Source organism: Candidozyma pseudohaemuli (assembly GCF_003013735.1).
Source record: "Candidozyma pseudohaemuli strain B12108 chromosome Unknown scaffold00001, whole genome shotgun sequence".
Lineage (NCBI taxonomy): Eukaryota > Fungi > Ascomycota > Pichiomycetes > Serinales > Metschnikowiaceae > Candidozyma > Candidozyma pseudohaemuli.
In genome coordinates, this window is record NW_020194435.1 from 257,157 (window position 1) to 273,676 (window position 16,520).

Below are 16,520 nucleotides of genomic sequence, written 5' to 3' on the forward strand. Positions count from 1 at the left end.
ATGGTGATCATGGGGCATACTCTGGTCTGAACTCAAGATCGAATTCATCAACCACAGGTTTGACGTAAGCGATATGGGACTCGTCCCAACGATGAACGAGCTCTTCGACATCTTTATCCTCTTTGATGTAAGGTTGCAATTCGAGGTGATGGCGGAGCTGCTGATAAGATGCAATGTTGTATAAGAGACAGTCGACCAAATCGTCGGCCTTTCCCGGCAGCGTTTCAAACGAAAAAGAGTCCAAAAACGCTGAGACCTTCTTTCGGTAGCTGAAGCTGGCAAAGTCGTCTGGGAGCCTCGATGATAATTCAGAAAGATCGATTGGTGAACTTTTCGCATTTGAAAGCCAACCGAATAAGAGACCAGCTCGTAGTTTCTTGGAGAACGTTGCAGTCATCCTCTTGTCCTTATTGACGAAACGATTCATCCAAAAATTGACCATCTTTGTGGAGTTTGTGGCCACAATGGGCACGTCCTTGAATGCTGGATGGGTATGCTGTCTGGCTGCAAACGCAGCGTATATCATGTGTTCCAAAGTGTAGTTCAACAAGACATTGGGCAAAGTCGCCAGATTTGTATTTGACCGCGTTCTCTGACTCTCCATGAGTATCAAGGAGGGAACCCATTCTCCCAATAAGATCTGATCCACCACCAGAACAGCCAACTGAGCCATGTACGACTTCAGAAGCAGTGTAGACGAGTTCGCCTCCGGTAGACCAAACCGATTATGCAAATTGACGTGATTCCAGTCGAACAAACCGATCAGCTTCGCCGGAACCCCCTTGTACAGAAGCTTAGCGTACGAGAAGTTCTTGATGCCAATGTCTATAGACAAGATGTTGAGTGGTTGGGTGTTTACAGAAAAGCACAGCTCTTCAATGGCCTTCACACGGGCCGTTTTGTTGCCGATTGCTGGATATCCACAATGTAGAGCGAGGCCATGGAGGGTGGCTAGCTTTTGACGCTGGAGCATATTGTTTTGAGATTCGCGTTTGGTAAATAGACTATGGGTGGAGTGGTGGAGTGAAGGTGGGACAAAAGATATAGGATATTTGTGGGATTTGTTGGATTTGGTGAAATTTGTGGATTTGGTGGATTTGGGAATGAGGTGAACTGGAACTTTTGGGTGGGTGTTAAAAAGGGGATGTTTGGGGATCGGTGTGGGTTAAAGCTGGATGAGGCCATTGATAGATGGTTTTGATAGACTGGTAGTCCTGAAATTTTCGGTTTCATGAGCCGTAGATTGGAAAAATTGTAAATGCAGCTGGATTGCAGCCAATTGCAGAATTTCAAAATTTCATGGAGAAGGATGTTTGGCTCATGGCGATCATGATAATTATGAAGACCTCCACTGCCACAAGCAATCAGCACCAAAAGACTCCACAATTTCGAAACCACCACAATTGTTTCCTCTATTTTTCTTTAATAAACCCCCGAGTTTGCAGCGACTTTGACTTTGTGTTCCACCCAATATCAGATCGTTGAGCAACCGCTACCAGAGCATCGCGCCCATGGCACAGAATAAGCGACCCTGCTGCAACTCTAATTTCTATTTGGCCAAGTTACCGTCGTGTGAGTCAACTAAGCAAACTATGGTCTCGCCCTTATGCTCCAGCAAGCGATCAGATCAAGGGGTCCGTAAACTACCGGTTCAGTGCCTTGGCAACCATACCCAAAGAGTCAATTGCACAAAACGCCCACCCCCAAATCACAAAATTGAATTATCTCCGTGATCGATGAAAAACCTTTTGTGATCAAATCCCATCACAAAGACTACAAACGGCTGGTGGTGGCTTAACGGGCTCTCCATCTACAAACATGGCTTTGATGTAACCACTTCCGGACTTCCAGCGTAGAAGCTCCCAATTCGGACCAAATATGCTTGCTATGGCCGTGAAATCTAAACAGTCCGCCATTTCCAGTTTATCCGGAGGCGATGTCGGCACTTTCGGAAAATCTCTTGCTCTGGAAGCCCCGGACGTTGCTGGCTTGGCTGCAAGATCTCATAGAACCAAAAGCAGAAACAACGGATAGCGAGGACCCGGTTGACGAATCAGAGAACCCACATTGATAAGAAAAAAACTCGCAAAAAACTTGCAAAAATACCAAGAAACGGACAAGGCCGCGTGGGGCTCTCGCAGCTTCCATGCCTTAATTACAGTGGAGGAGGAAAGGCTCACTTTTTTTTCCGGAGCCCCACCTTACCTGAAGAGGAAAAAATCACCGTGGCTGCCCAAAAAATGAGAACCGAAAAAAAAAAAAAAAATGGCTGCAACTCAGACACGGTGGGTGAACGCGCTGGTGCTATCTTTGGATTTGGCGTATACCCGCCCAGCGTGGACGCCCAGATAAGCAAAGCAAAAAGTACTAAACAAAATGGGGTGGGATTCTGGCAAACCAGACGAACTGGTGGTTACGAGAGTTGGCACCGTTTTTTTCTTTTCTGCTCCGCCTGCTCCGCCTGCTCCGTAAAGCTCAACTTCGGGTGCAGCAACCTTCATGCTGCTCGGCGGCAGATACCACGGTAGGCTCTTATTGGCGCTGGGTGTCGAGTTAAGCCCTCAGGGGCACGGCGGGGCTGTTCCGTGGGGCTGACCAATGAGGCCCATAGGGTGAAATTTTTTGAAAAACAGGCGAAAGCGTAATTTTCGGGATCAGTGCTGATAACGCAGTGGAGGTGGAAATTGCCACAAAACGTCGGGAGCCACAGGGGTGCCATTTTGCGCCGGGCGGGACGAAAGTTACCCTGTAGAGGCTGCGGTGTGCGGTGGGCTGCTGGAATAACGCTATCTGCTTAGATAGTAGCGACGGGCTTGGAGCTGAGGCCCGGCGGTTACCAGATACAGTGGGGTGGTGAAGAGGTGGAAGTGGTGGAATAGTTGTAGAAGTGGTAGAAGGTAGAAGCGGTTTTAGAAAAAATTTAGAATTGAAGATTGGAGGAGGCAAAAACGGAAAACATGTCCATTCAATCCAGCTTATCTCTGGCGGTAGGCTTCATGGAAGGTGCAGACAATGCCGGGCACGTCAGGCGAGCACATTAGGGGAACTTTTCGCTCAATGTGTCATCCGCCTGTCCCCTGGAATCCTCGAAAACTGCATTTTCCATGCCTCCACTGCCTGTCTATTTTCGTGTCGTAGTGTGAAAATGCGTCATTGGTTTCGCAGAGCCACGGTTGTCTGACTCAGAGATGTGCGCATGGTGGAGGTTCATTTCGCAGCCAAACAGGCGGAGGTGCATTTCGTGAAGTGGTGCCTTTTCTTATGTGACGGTGGTGGCGACGACGAAACCATAGGGGAATGTGAAAAAAGGGAATGAAGTTTCTTTGACGAGGCGGCAGACGGGGCCGTTGAAACTATTCAGGCTTTGCCGTTTTTTGTTATTTTCACTTTTTTTTTTTTCTGGTTGGCTTGGTGGGTTGCTTTGTGGCGTTGCTAGTCTGCCGCCGATACGCTAACCGCTTTGGAATTTTTTTTCTCCTTTGGGCGACCGTGACGGCCACGCTCTGGCACCCTGCAGCAAGGTATGCTAATTTTTTTATTTTTTTTTTTTTTTTCCATCGCACTCTTTTCTTCTTTTTTTTTCTTTTTTTTCGTGGCCCCAGGGCGTCCCACTTTGCGTCTGCGCCTCCTGCAACATCTGCACTCCTGCACACGGACCGTGGCCGCCTCTGTCAACATCCTGCTGGTTCCTCCCGCCTCAATATCACATGGACTGCAGACAGTGCCTGCCCTGTTCATTATAAATACCCGAGCCCATCCCCCTGGAATCTTCTTTTTTTTCTTCTTCATCACAACTACAATGCAATTCTCCACTGTTGTCATCGCTTTGACCGCCGCTACCGCCGTCTCCGCTGCTAACGCCTCTAACGGCTCCAACAGCACCAACTCTTCCAACGGTTCCAACGGTTCCAACGGTTCTAACGGCTCTCCAGACTCTGGTGCTGCCCAGGCTTTCGGTGCTGGTGTCTTCGGTGTCGCCGCCGCCGCTGGTGTCGCCATGTTGTTGTAAGTGGGTTAAGTTAATTTAATAATAGAGCTTTTAATGGATAATCGGCAATAATTTGTTAGTGTAGAAACCTGAGTCACTGTTTACTATGGAAAGCCCGGGACCTAAGCTGTGGCTCGAAAATTTTTTCACCGAGTCCTGCAGCGTGCTCGAGACGCCTTTCTTTTCAATTTTTTGCTCCTTGTGCAACGTGGGCTTATATGCAGGCGCATTGTGTGAACAATGCTTGTCACTGTATACACGTTTCCTGTCATGAGATTTTCCGGCAGCCTCCTATTTTTGCAACCGGAATTCCAACCTGACGCTTCTTGACCCCACCCACGTGAACCTTCTGTCACCTGACACCTAGCACTGCCTCTCTATATCTACACTCCAACTACAAAATGTTAATTATAGATGCAAAGTCAGGCTCAGCCCCAGGGGGCTGGTCGCCGTGCCCCTGTACATTTTTCACCTTGTTTACTTGCAAACTCAGTAGCCGTTCGGTCGAATTCACCAGGCTTTTTACGTAACTTTGACACCTTCTGCCTTTTCACTTTAAGCTTTGTCCCAGCCATGCCGCAAAAGAGCACTTTTTCGGCGCAGCCGGTTACGTGCCCTGGATCTGTCAATCGCCCGACCTACCCGGTTTCTTTTCCCAGGCTCCATTTCTGTTACATTTGTAAGAAATTTTAAAATAATGTATTTACTCTCCTTCCACAATATGCTCTACAACGTTGGTCCTATGCTCAATCAAATTGGTCCCTGATTTTGCCGCAGCGCAGTGGGGCCAGATAGTGGAGATATTCTCGGAGAAGTCAAAAGCACCAGGGTGGAGTCAGACACATACGGGATAGCTCAAGGGTGAAAAACTCCTCAGGTCTGTGCATGTGGAGATGAGCAATCTGGAAGTGTGGACCACCTTCATTGTAGACGTTCTCTGATATCATTGCCGTGTTGCTGAAAATAGCAACTTTTCAAGCCTCCCATCTAAACAGTGAGTATCTGAGGTATGGAAACAATTGGAGGCTTCGATCAGATCGCCAAGATCCCAGTAGAGCCTGCAAGTTGGGCTGGTGATCGTCGGGGCATTAGTTTGGAGTTAATGGTCCTCGTGGGTCATATTTGCTGGTCATACTTGCTGGTTTGTAATGTGGATGTAGATCCTGGGGTGGTGGTTGCGATTTTCCATAGTGCTGGTGGGTTGCATTCTTAAGGTTTGGTGAATTTGGCAATTAGCTTTGGTGGGTTGTTTTGGGTCCATTTGGTCCGCTTTGGTGCATTTTCATTGTTTTTGGGCTATACTGGAGAAAGTGGTGAATGTGGTTGTACTCCATTCTGCATCATAGGTGACGAAAGAACCACCGGACCTAAGCAGGATGCTTGCTCTGGACTCGGTGAAAATATCGGAGTCTCGGAGCTCTATTCAAAGCCTTCCGTTGGGAGCCCTCACTTTCGAAGCCTACACTGTATGGCTGCAATGTTTTATATTGTCTAATGATTCTAATCGATATTAATGTCTAATCGTCTAGCGTGGATGATCGTCTAGATATTGATGGAGAAGGCAAGAGCCACAAGAACGGCATAGCCCACAGGCTTGAGCCATTCGAATCTGCCGCCATTGGCTGCGAAAAGAGAAACAGCCCCACTGACGGTTCTGTTACCGTTATCCTCGGTTCCGTTGGTGGTACCTTCGGTGGTGAAGTTGACGTAAGGCAGGCGGCTGTCCAAAGATCCGTCCCAGCAGTATTGCTGGAAACACTCTTTACACTGGTCCAGCTGCTCAATGCCCTGTCTCTCTTGCTCTCTTCTAATAATGGCACATCCCACACAGGCTCTCCACTCTTCGTCAAGGGAGGAGTTCAAACGGGAGGCCACTTCAAAACCGTTCTTGATCATGCCGACTTTTTCGGCCTGCTCATAAGAAAGCTTGAATGTGCTTCTGTTGGAGTAGTACGTGAAGGGTCTGTTGGCGGTGTACACAATCAAAGGCGACTTGTAGACATCGTCATCCTCCATATCGTCGTCAAGCAACGAGGTCAAGTTCTTAGCATCACAACCGAAAAATGCTGGACGGGCTGTGAGGTTAAGGTTAATGAAAGAGTTCGAGTCGGGAACGTATGGGAAGATGGACCCGTTACCCTGTTTATCGAACTGTCTCTCGTACGTCTTGATCAACGAAAGACCAGCAGGCCACGATGCGTCGGTGTCTGCGGAGTTGTCATAAGCGAAAATGACATCCACATCACGAACAGGCTGAATGAGTGGGTACAATGGCACGTTCTGACCATCTTCGCCACCGTCCACCAAGTACAAAGTATCGTTCTTGACAATGCTTGTGTAAGTGGCATTGCTGACGTCGTAGAAGGGGTTTGGCTTATAGACGGCAATGTCGTCCTCCGCATGAGAGACCTTATTGAGAAGCGAGCTGACGATCGACTTGATCGTGCTGGATAACGAAGTCGTGTTGATCTGAAGCACGAACTGATTGAACAAGGAGGAGGAAGTACCCATGATGAAACCGGCATTGTCGAATCCACCCACACAAGTACCGTTGTTCTCACCCTCCTTGGTCTCGGTTCCAAGATACTTTGTCTGGTAGAAGGACTGCAAGGAAGGGTCCCAGGAACCAAGCTCGTAAGGACTCACCTCGAAAACGGTGGAGTTGGCGGAAATCAACTGGGTGCCTGGAGTTCTACCGTTGGCAACCACAATAGGGAAAGGCATTTCGTGGTTGGTGAAGGCGTTCATCTCCTGGATATCCGACCACAACAACGTGGCGCCGTAGCCGGAGTCTTCGGTAAAAAACTGGTGGGACAAGGCTCTGGCCCATGTATCCGTCAAGGAAGTTTCAAAGCCAGCATCCTGCTTATCACCAACGGTGTCACCCAAGTTCTTGTAGTAGTTGAAGATCTTGATGGGGTTCCAGCCGCCCATGTTGACGATGGAGTGCTTCAAGTCCCAAAGCTCATTTTCGTCGATAATGTTCTGGACCGAGGTGAAGTTGTTCATCACAATGGTACCCACCAACCAGTTACCTCCCGACAAACCAGTGAGGTAAGTGGACGCCTGGAGCAAACCGCCCAAGCCCTTTTCGTTGGCGCCTCTGGTTCTGTTGTCCAAAGCCGCCAACTCACCAGCACCAGCCAACATGGCTCTGTAACCACCACCAGAAAAGGCCACACCGATCTTGATGGATCTGCCGTCGGTGGTGTTGGACAAGAACTGGTCCGCGTCAAAGTCGGTCATGTTCAGCTCGCTGAGGAAGTACCGGAGGTTGTTGTCGGTGATTTTGTTGCGTTCTTCGATCCAATCGGCCTCCCATTCACTGATGTTCTGGGATCCTCTCACAAGACTGCCAGAAGGACAGTCGATTTTGCCTGGGGCATACAGGTCTGTCGGGGACTTGGCCAACGCCGGAACGGCACACGCCAAAGCTATCACCAGCCACTTCATGGAAAGAAAAAGAAGAGATGTTTTTGGGAGATGTTGTGGAAGAAAGATTGCGGCTGTTGATGCTTATGTACGATGACAAGCATGAGAGCGCAACAAAGGAAAATATCTGCGAGGAAGGCCCCACACGATGTGTCAAGGCGCAGGCTTTTTCCGCCGGCTCCCGATCGGAATACTATTTAAATGACCACGATCCGCTGCTTTTTTCGTGCAATTGTGGGCATTTCGTGGGCTTCGCTTTGGGCCGATGGCCCCGAAGTACGCGCCGTGCAGTGAAGTAGGCTGAGGCCGGGGAACGATGGGGGCCCTTGGGAATGGCTGGGAACAATGGGCGTCTGTCAGTGAATTGAAAATATTCCATTGACAGCAGAAAATGCTGAAATGCTGGATACTTCAAAAAAAAATTCCGTCAATGAAGCTTAATTAGCTTTTATTCAACTGAGACACTGGAGGTGGGGCGCTTGTCTTAGAAGGTAAGCGAGACCGCAACTGAAAAGCATCGTGGCGTGGTAACGATAGGGTGGGCTTGAGCGGGTTTTACGGGTATGTTGTTTCGGCGGCTTTGATGGTTTGGCGGCTTTGGTGTTTCGGAAACGGCCATTTGAAGAATTTGCCGTTTGCGGGTTTAGCGGCTGTAGTGGTGTTCTCCCGGCTCTGCCAAATCCGCTTGTGTATTTTCAATTGCATCTGCCCAATTGAGGCCGATCTACCAAGGCTCTTTAGGCTCCGAAGTGCCGATGCACCAATTTGATGCACCCTTGACGCAATGCAGCAACAGAAACCCACCAAATTACCAGCCTTCTCTACATCACCCATCTTCAAATGCTAATCGTCCCTCCTTATCTTCCTTATATCGCCTACACACTGGTATGGCCCGCTTTTGAGACATGTCGTCTAAGCCTTCTGCACGGCGCATGCGTTGACACATAACGTGAATGTCAAGTGAACCCCTACTCTTTTTCCTCTTTGCCCTTCTTGTCGTCCTGCTTGTCTGTCTTTTGCTTTTTGCCAGGACGCGCCTTGGGACCCCAGTTGGCCGGGCTCTCCTGGTACCGCAACATCTTGATTTTCCGGAGCCTGTGGATCTTATCGCTCACCTCGTTGTTTGTGTCAAAATCAACCTCTCTCTTGTCGTTTTCAAGCTTCTGGAGCGCCCTGTACCCTGCCAGCGTCTCGCTGAGACTCGAGCTGCCGTCCGGGTTGGCTTCAAGCTGCTTGATGGTCTCCTCCTTCTGTTTCCTCTTTTCCACGTTTTTGGCACTGTCCAAGCTGCCCTTGAGCTCTTGGAGCCTCTTTTCGTTGCCCTTGCGTAGCCACCTGGCCGCAATCAAAAGAATGTCCTCCCAAGGAGCGGTGGTCTTGATGGCATTGGCTTTGGCATGCGTGAGCGAGACATCGTGGCCCAAATTGCCCACGGCACGGGTGAATTCTGTGATTGGGATCGTGGATGCTCTAAACAAGCTGGGTAGACGGCCTAGACTGAAGTAGAACGGCGTCTCGAGCTCCTGCTTGGCCAACATGAGCATACCCTTGATCCGCTCAGTGGTGCCGTACACCTGCTTGTCTGCACTGGAGTTGATTTCTAGCACCTTGTCGATGAACTCGTGATTGTGGAGGTTGCCTCCCCACATAGGCCCAGCAACGTGGAAAGGACTGTTGCAGCATGGACAGTTAGGACCCACAGAAGCGGCCTTTGGGGTCTGAAACTTACCTCCTGTGTTACGGCCCATTCTCTGCTCCACACGGTAGCCACAGCCAATGCAATGGTGGATCATCATCATGGTCGAGGCCAATTGCTTGACCTTGGCTGGACTGGTCTTGACTCTCACAAACACTCTGAAGTAGTAGTCAATGCTCAAACTGAGCACAGGCTCAATGGCCTTTTTGTGCTTGGCGGCCACGCTGGCAATGGTGGAAAGCATGAGCCGAAGACCAGCCTCGTGGTTGGTGTCCAGACCAAAGCTGGTGTTGCCAAAGTTACTACCTCCGTACAAAGCATAGCACTTCTCTGGGTACCCGTTACCAGCGAGAACACCAGCATCCGTGCAAGTGACCATAAGCAAGCCGTCGTCCAACACGGCTCTCACGGCGTTTTCCAAGAATGGCGCTGCTGTTCCGTATGGATCCAAGTCCACAGCATGGAATCTGTCTTTCTCAGGAATCGAGCCCATGTACGCTATGGCGTCGCCTTCGTGGCCCTGGACCAACTTCAGGAGATCGTTGTACTCGGCCGACCGGTTGATGGATTCAACGGCAGCTGGAAGCAAGTCGTTGGCGATGATTTTCGATACTTGGGGCACTTCATGACCGTACCGTAATGCTCTGAGCCCCGAAGCTGAGAGAGCTTCGAGAATACGAACAAACTTCTTGTCTTCGACAGTCTTGGTTTCGCCGTTCTCGTCAATCTTTCTCTTCTTCAGCCTGGTCTCATTATGCTGGTCCAACCAGGCTCTCACTGCCATAACAGAGAGATCTCTGTTGAATTGCTGGATGTGGTTGTAGAAAACCGTCTCCTGCTTCGGCACAAGCACCAGGGCTTTGCCCTCCTTGATCACGTTGTAGTCCTCGACGTTGATGGCCATTTTGCGGAGGAATCTGGGGATCAAACGAAGCATACCAATTTTTCGCATCGCGATGATCATCACCATACTGGGTGAAACCAGACAACCAGGATAAAGAATGATTTAGCAAGACATTTTGTGAGCTTCGGGCTCGATTGGCACAATGTGCCGCCTACGTGGAGACGGGCCCTCCACGGCTCGTCATAGTCGTGTATGTCATAATACATAGTAAGTACAAGGCCCCATGGCCCAACCGGCATGAACAACATAGCAAAACGCATTCTGGAGGCAAAGATCGGGCTTTGAACATTGTAGTTAATTTGCTTCCGTGAATGCTGGCGCTCTTTGTGATTAGTGTTGCAGCCATACCGGCAACATGCGGCAAACCTCTCCGTGGTCGGATCATGAATACGCAAAAATCGACGTGTCCATAGACTCGACATTGTAATTGTTTGCCCATACTGCTCTTCCTTTATTCTTTTTATGGTACACCGCCTTGGAGGAGCTCCACCTTCAACGGGTGTCTCCTGGTCGCTGTCTCCTGCACCTTCCTCAGTGGTCAAAACCGAACCACTCCCTCAACAACCACCCATGTCCTATCCCACGCTAATAGACACCCTGGATCTTGCCGATCTCGCTCAAACAGAGCCTCAGGAAGATGACACGGACATCGATTACTATTCCGAGCTGGATTCGGAATACTACCTCACCGCGCAAGAGCAGTGGGAAGAGTCCATCAAGCAGATCGAGGGACTCGTCAATTTCGTCATAGTGCCGCTTGTGGGAAAGCTTCTAGGGCGGCGCACAGCACATGTGCTCTGGAGGAGGTTTGCCAATTGGTACTTTCCATAATTAGATGTTGGTGATGAGTGTCTGGAAAGCACCAGCAACATTAGTGTCCACGAGCTCGGTCACCAAGGTCTGCACGAAAGGACCCACGATGCCAGCGTCAACACGGTGTAAAATCGCCTTGGTGAGACGCACATAGTCGTCTGTGGACAGCACAAACTCTGAGTTGGGCGTTCCACTCAGATTAAGCGATGTATACGATAATAGAGAAGAAGTGTCGCCGTCACGCGTGCCGCCTTTCTCAGGCGCCTCGGGCAATTCTCGTAGCAGCAGCTCGAGGATGTCGTAGATCTGGAGGAGGAGTAGAAGCACGACCTTGTAGGTGAACAACGCGTCAAGACGAATGTTAATTTCGAGCTTCTCGATAAGCAACTGACGCGAGCTAAGCTTTATAGGTGAAGCATTGACGCCGTTCAGACTGTTTTGGGAGCCATTGGCCGAGGTTTGGTCGCTGTCCACGGGCGTTAGTTTGGTCTTTTGGGCAGAATATGGGGAGGAGCCAATGTCAAAGTTTTTGAGAATGTGGAACAAATTCTGGGCGAAGCGGATATGGTATACCTGTACTTTATTCCCCTTCAAGCCGTCGTAGTCATCACTGAACGGGTCCACCGTTTGGGTAGGAGCCTTTTTAGCCATTTGTGCATCACGAGCCTCCTTGGCCTCCAGGGCTTTCTGTTCATTTTCAAGCATCTTGAGAAGGTTTCCAAACGAGATACCCAACTTCAAGAGCTTATTCACCTGGATTGGGAAACGCAGGTCCCACGCTGCTTCAGAGAAGTCTAACGCTGCCATGTCTTCTGTGGATATATTGTACACATCGAGGAAACTGGGTCTTTGTTCGTTTTTGCCAAATGGCACGGCCTCAAGCACGTGCCGTACAAGGTCTCGCTGGGAGACAATGTCGTCGTTTACGGTCATGGTGGTGGAGTAGTAGTAGTAGTAGGTAGTAGTAGTATTAACCGCGCAGAAGTGTTGACAATCCATATATGTACGGATGCGAAGACCAACTAGTTGATGTTTCTCTTGGGCACGCTAATAATCGTTTTCGGGACGCTTGTGGCGGTGCTTCTTTTCGGAGACCAGCCTCGGTTCAGAGGAACCTGGCTCCATCGTCTATATAAGGCGGTGAACCGGGCCAATGGGAATGCTGCTCATTGGGTGGTTGGCTTCACCACTGGGAACCCTATAGTCGGGCTGGTTTCGCGGTGGCTGATTCCGCTGTTTTATGTGGGGATCATCTGCTTCTGTGTGAATTTGTTCTTCTCCAATGTGTATGGACAACTCCCGGTTCTGATCAAGAACTCCATCCTATACAACTTCTGGATCGCGGTGTCTATTGCAGCGTTGGGAGCCTCCACGGCATTGGTGACGTTTGTGGATCCCGGCAGAGTCACTGCATCAAACGTTCACCAGGCCACGACAATCTTTCGGCCGAACGGTCTCATCTTCTTCGATAAGCAGTGCTTCACTTGCAACTTGCCCAAACCGGCCAGGTCGAAACACTGCTCCACGTGCCACAAGTGTGTTCTTTTGTACGATCACCACTGCCTCTGGGTGAACAATTGCATTGGCCTCCGGAACTACCGCTGGTTCTGTGCCTACCTCCTTCTGAACGTCAACTTGATGGCTTACGGAGGGGTCCTCTGTTTCTGGATGCTTCAGGCTCAGAAACAACAGTATCTGCAGCTCGGCTGGTGGAAGCTTATCACGAGTACCACCGAGCATAATCGCATAGCAGGCATTTTGGCCATTCTTACAGCCATTTTCGTGCCCATCACTTCAATATTCACCGTGTTGCACGTTCGTTACTTGTACTTGGGCGTCACCACCAGCGAGGCCGACAAGTGGGGCGAAATCGAGCACCTTGTGCGTCTTGGCGTCTTGTTTTACATTGAAGAGCTCGAGCAGTTTGCCGAACAGGCCACCATGATGGACCGGAAGGGCGACTATACCAAAGCGTATCTTGCTCTTGACGACGAGAGCATTTTATTGACCGCTGAAGAGGAGCCCAAATACACCATGCGGAAGATCTCGCTGGTGGAGCACGATTTGGTAAATGTCTATGACCAGGGGTTCTGGAACAACGTCCAGGACCGGCTCTTCAGGATTCCGTGGACGACCTAGGCGGGTCAATTTCCACCACTGCATAATTAATAGCATACGGGGCCCATGCTAACCGGGCTTACCCTCAAGAAGCTGTTTTAGGCTGGGAGGCACTTTGAACTTTTTGGCGGTTCTCCGAATACTCTTTGGATCTCGCTCCTCCTCAATTGCCTCCTCCCGGCTGCTGTACCTCTCCACGAACCTCTCTTTCATGCTCTTTTTCGCATCTTGCTTGGCTATACTGTCTTTGAGTACCTTGACGAAAAGGGCTTCTCGAATCTTGGAAAGGCCCGGATCTTCGTGTGAATCCGAAGCCACTAGCCCTAGGTACCGCCTGAACTCGTCATTCACCAGCTTATCCGCAAACAAAAGGTGTAGCTCGAAATCCTCGTACTTGTCTAGCATCTCACGGCACCAGCTTTTCACATTGGGAATTGAGTAAACCAGCCTTTCGTTGGCTAGTTCTGCAGACTCCACCAAGGTGGGACGATCTTCGGCATCGTCTATGGGCTCCACCTTCTTCGGTTCCTTCTTTTCCCTTCCCTTGTTCTGAACCCTTTCTAATCTCTCATGAAGCTGAACCCTCTCAGTATCATCATACGGATCCTCCTGCTTTTTCGGCCTCTTGGCCTTCTGCTTCTGCCGAATCACAAGCCGATCGTATATATCAGCATCGTCCTGGATATCTCCAATGTCTAGGCGGCGTTTCCCCATCCATCGAAGTGTTGATGTTACTACACATTTTTCGCATTCAATTTGCACCCATTTTACACCGAGCCTGAGAATACACAAGGCTCAGCGGAATAGTACTTACGAAGATGCCCCGACTCCGGCACAGTAGGCCAACGACCATGTCTTGGACTGACCGTCGTCCAAATGCTTCTTGTTGAAGTCAGACGAGCTGAAAAACTTCCAGGCGGTGTCTGGATCAAACAAGGCAGCATTCAACATCAAAATGCCTCTCCAGCCGTCGTCCAAGTCACCCACAAGGCTCTTGAGCTTCTGCTCCCACTCCTGCTTGACAAACTCGGGCTTTCTGATGAACGACGAAACAGGACTGATGGGGATCATGTGGATGCCCTGGATGTACTCCTCGTTGGTGCCAAAGTAGGTGGTGTGGTGGGCCTTGTTCTCGAAAAGGATCCCCGTGACCTTGTTGCCAATAAACTCCAGAGGCTGCACCTTGTTGTCGTCCGCCATCAAAAAGTAGCTGTTCATGGATCTGCTCATGATCGCCAACATGAGGTCTGCTCTTCTCTCGATGTTCTCGTCCTTCACCACTTTGCCCCAGAGCTTGAGCGCATAGGCGTGGTTGTAGTCTTCAGAAGAGCTCTCCTCGTCCTTACCATCGGCAGAAGCATAAAGACCCTTGGCCCAGCTGTGACCGTTGTAAAAGTCAAAAGCACGGAACACAGGGAAGTGCTTATCGTCAGAAGAAGGATTGGCAATGTCTCTCACCAACGACGTCACCCAGGGCTTCACCTCGTCAGTCCACTTGCCTCCACGCTCCTGGTCAACAAAAGCGGTAATGGCAGCAGCCTGAATGTGGTAGCCCCAATGGAAATGGTGATCGTTATAATGGCCATTACCAAAGTCCTCGTTTTCCGTCGCCAGCGACACAATACCCTTGAAAGCGGTATCGTAGAAAAGAGGATACTTCTGCTTGTTGGACTTGAAGCGGTCCAAGGCGTCCTTCATCTTCTGCAACAACTTGTCGGTGAGGCCATCGTCCTTCAACACATTGTGACACACCGAAAGCACAATGGCGTACTTGGCGAGGATCTTGCCGCTGAAATACATGGAGTCGCCGTCCAGCTCGGTACTGACGTCCTTGTCGGCTTCCTCCTGTGCTGCAGCCTTGATAGCCTTGAGAGCATTGTCGGAGAAATTGGCCTTCTTACCTTCGATAGTGGTGGCTGGATCCCACGCCACATCCTTCATGGTCAACTTCTCCTCCATGGTGATTTTGTTCAGAAGAACGCCCACAGCCTCGCCCTTGGTGGTGGTGGGCAACTTGAGCGAGGTGGCCTTGTTCTTTGTGTCTGAGTCAAAGGCTGCAACATGGTGAGGCAAGGCAAAGAAAAGAGCAGAGTTGCTGTTCAGCTTGCCCTCGGTATTGAGCTTCAAAGAGTAAGAACACTTGTCGCCATCCACGGACGCCTCGATACTGGCGTTTTTGGCGTAACAGCCTGCTGCTGAGTCGTAGTGCTTGGAATCAACATCCGAAGCAAAGCAGAGCTGGAACACACCGTCAACGGACTTTTCGGCGATAATGTCGTTCTTGCCCTTCAAAGCCAATTTTACAGAATCCTCGTTGGAAAGAGTAACGTACAAGAACCACTGGGTGCCGTCCTCGAGTTCAATCTTGTACTTGTTGGTACCCAGACGAGGACTCTTGTCACCATCGATGGACTTGAAGCCAATGCTCGAGCTGATCTTTGGAATACAGTTGCTGTAGACGCCAGTAACAAATCCCATGCCCTGGACCAAAGGACAGTCGAGGTGGCAGTCCTTCTCTGACTTGGACGAGAACCGAGCAGTGGCTGCAAATTTGGACAAGTCTCTCAACGAAAACTCGGGCTCCTCCTTAAAGTCCGAAGACGAAAGCACAAGCTTTTGTTCGCCAACAGGATGGGTAAAGTACTCGGCAGGATCGCCTTCGCCAAACACCCTGTCGGAGGTTCTGGCAAGGTACAATCCAAGACCAAAGCGCTTATCCTTCTTGTTGTTCCAGACGCTGTAAGGGTGGGTCCAAACAGCACAGTCCTGATTTTCGACAAGCAAGTTGGAGTAAAACGAGTTTGTTTGGAGTGGCAGGTCGTTGGAAACACCGTTGGGTACACCAGTCTCTCCGTTCTTGCGTTCAAAGAGATCGATGGGCTCGTCGGTGGCGATGGCAGAAGCAAAGATGTTGGACATGGCTAGAAGTGGTAAGTAGAGGTGTGGGTTACGGGGCCGGAAGTGCTATGGGCCAAAAAGAAAAAGTGGTATGTGAGGGAAAAGAATGTGGGAAGTGGTGGGGTTTATATACTTTTCGCAGCCAGTCCGTGGCCGGGTACCCCAGGGTGGGGGACATTAAAGAGATTGGGGTGGGATTGTGGGTTTTGAGGGCATAAAGGGTTTCAGTTTTTGATAGTATTACTACTGGTGGTTCAATAAGTGATATTTGGGGCCTTTGTTGGGAGGTTGGTTGGAGGCTGTATTGGTGCTTGTTTGCAGCCATATCTCAGTAACTATCCTGCTTGATCTTGGGATTCAGGACAGGAGTAGCGAAACTAAGTTGATTTATGTTTTCAATGCAGCTGTTTAAATTGCCGACTGGACTTATGATACAATTTTTGTGCTTCATGTTTTAGTGCCATAGTGATGTCAGTGCCGCTCTGGTCATCCCAGGCCAGAAAGAGTGATCCACAGAAAACCAGACTTGGATCTCTTTAACAGCTTTTCACTCTTCGCCACTTCCTCTCTTCTCATTATCAGCTCCATTGGATCTACTTTGTCACATTCCAGAGCTGTACACTAGTGGTACCCAGGTCTTTTGCAACCAACAGTTGAAACCCCAAAGCCCC

General features: G+C 49.9%; 7 protein-coding genes across 7 annotated transcripts; 1 reads left to right on the forward strand and 6 right to left on the reverse strand.

The window, feature by feature from the left end:
* Positions 1–7: 7 nt before the first annotated feature.
* CCE1 (cruciform cutting endonuclease) lies at positions 8–973 on the reverse strand (the record flags this gene model as incomplete). Its single annotated transcript, XM_024855574.1, has 1 exon — positions 8–973. The coding sequence occupies one exon, from the start codon at positions 971–973 to the stop codon at positions 8–10; it is 966 nt and encodes a 321-aa protein (XP_024715173.1).
* Positions 974–5,530: 4,557 nt separating this feature from the next.
* Positions 5,531–7,441, reverse strand: PLB3 (lysophospholipase; the record flags this gene model as incomplete). Its single annotated transcript, XM_024855575.1, has 1 exon — positions 5,531–7,441. The coding sequence occupies one exon, from the start codon at positions 7,439–7,441 to the stop codon at positions 5,531–5,533; it is 1,911 nt and encodes a 636-aa protein (XP_024715174.1).
* A 947-nt stretch (positions 7,442–8,388) lies between these two features.
* On the reverse strand, positions 8,389–10,020 carry TRM1 (tRNA (guanine26-N2)-dimethyltransferase; the record flags this gene model as incomplete). The annotated part of the gene is made up of 1 exon (XM_024855576.1): positions 8,389–10,020. The coding sequence occupies one exon, from the start codon at positions 10,018–10,020 to the stop codon at positions 8,389–8,391; it is 1,632 nt and encodes a 543-aa protein (XP_024715175.1).
* An 831-nt stretch (positions 10,021–10,851) lies between these two features.
* C7M61_000119 (uncharacterized protein) lies at positions 10,852–11,766 on the reverse strand (the record flags this gene model as incomplete). The annotated part of the gene is made up of 1 exon (XM_024855577.1): positions 10,852–11,766. The coding sequence occupies one exon, from the start codon at positions 11,764–11,766 to the stop codon at positions 10,852–10,854; it is 915 nt and encodes a 304-aa protein (XP_024715176.1).
* Positions 11,767–11,862: 96 nt separating this feature from the next.
* On the forward strand, positions 11,863–12,972 carry C7M61_000120 (palmitoyltransferase; the record flags this gene model as incomplete). Its single annotated transcript, XM_024855578.1, has 1 exon — positions 11,863–12,972. The coding sequence occupies one exon, from the start codon at positions 11,863–11,865 to the stop codon at positions 12,970–12,972; it is 1,110 nt and encodes a 369-aa protein (XP_024715177.1).
* A 48-nt stretch (positions 12,973–13,020) lies between these two features.
* Positions 13,021–13,665, reverse strand: C7M61_000121 (uncharacterized protein; the record flags this gene model as incomplete). The annotated part of the gene is made up of 1 exon (XM_024855579.1): positions 13,021–13,665. One exon carries the CDS (start codon positions 13,663–13,665, stop codon positions 13,021–13,023), a length of 645 nt encoding a protein of 214 aa, XP_024715178.1.
* Positions 13,666–13,761: 96 nt separating this feature from the next.
* Positions 13,762–15,870, reverse strand: C7M61_000122 (glucan endo-1,3-beta-D-glucosidase; the record flags this gene model as incomplete). Its single annotated transcript, XM_024855580.1, has 1 exon — positions 13,762–15,870. The coding sequence occupies one exon, from the start codon at positions 15,868–15,870 to the stop codon at positions 13,762–13,764; it is 2,109 nt and encodes a 702-aa protein (XP_024715179.1).
* Positions 15,871–16,520: the final 650 nt, after the last annotated feature.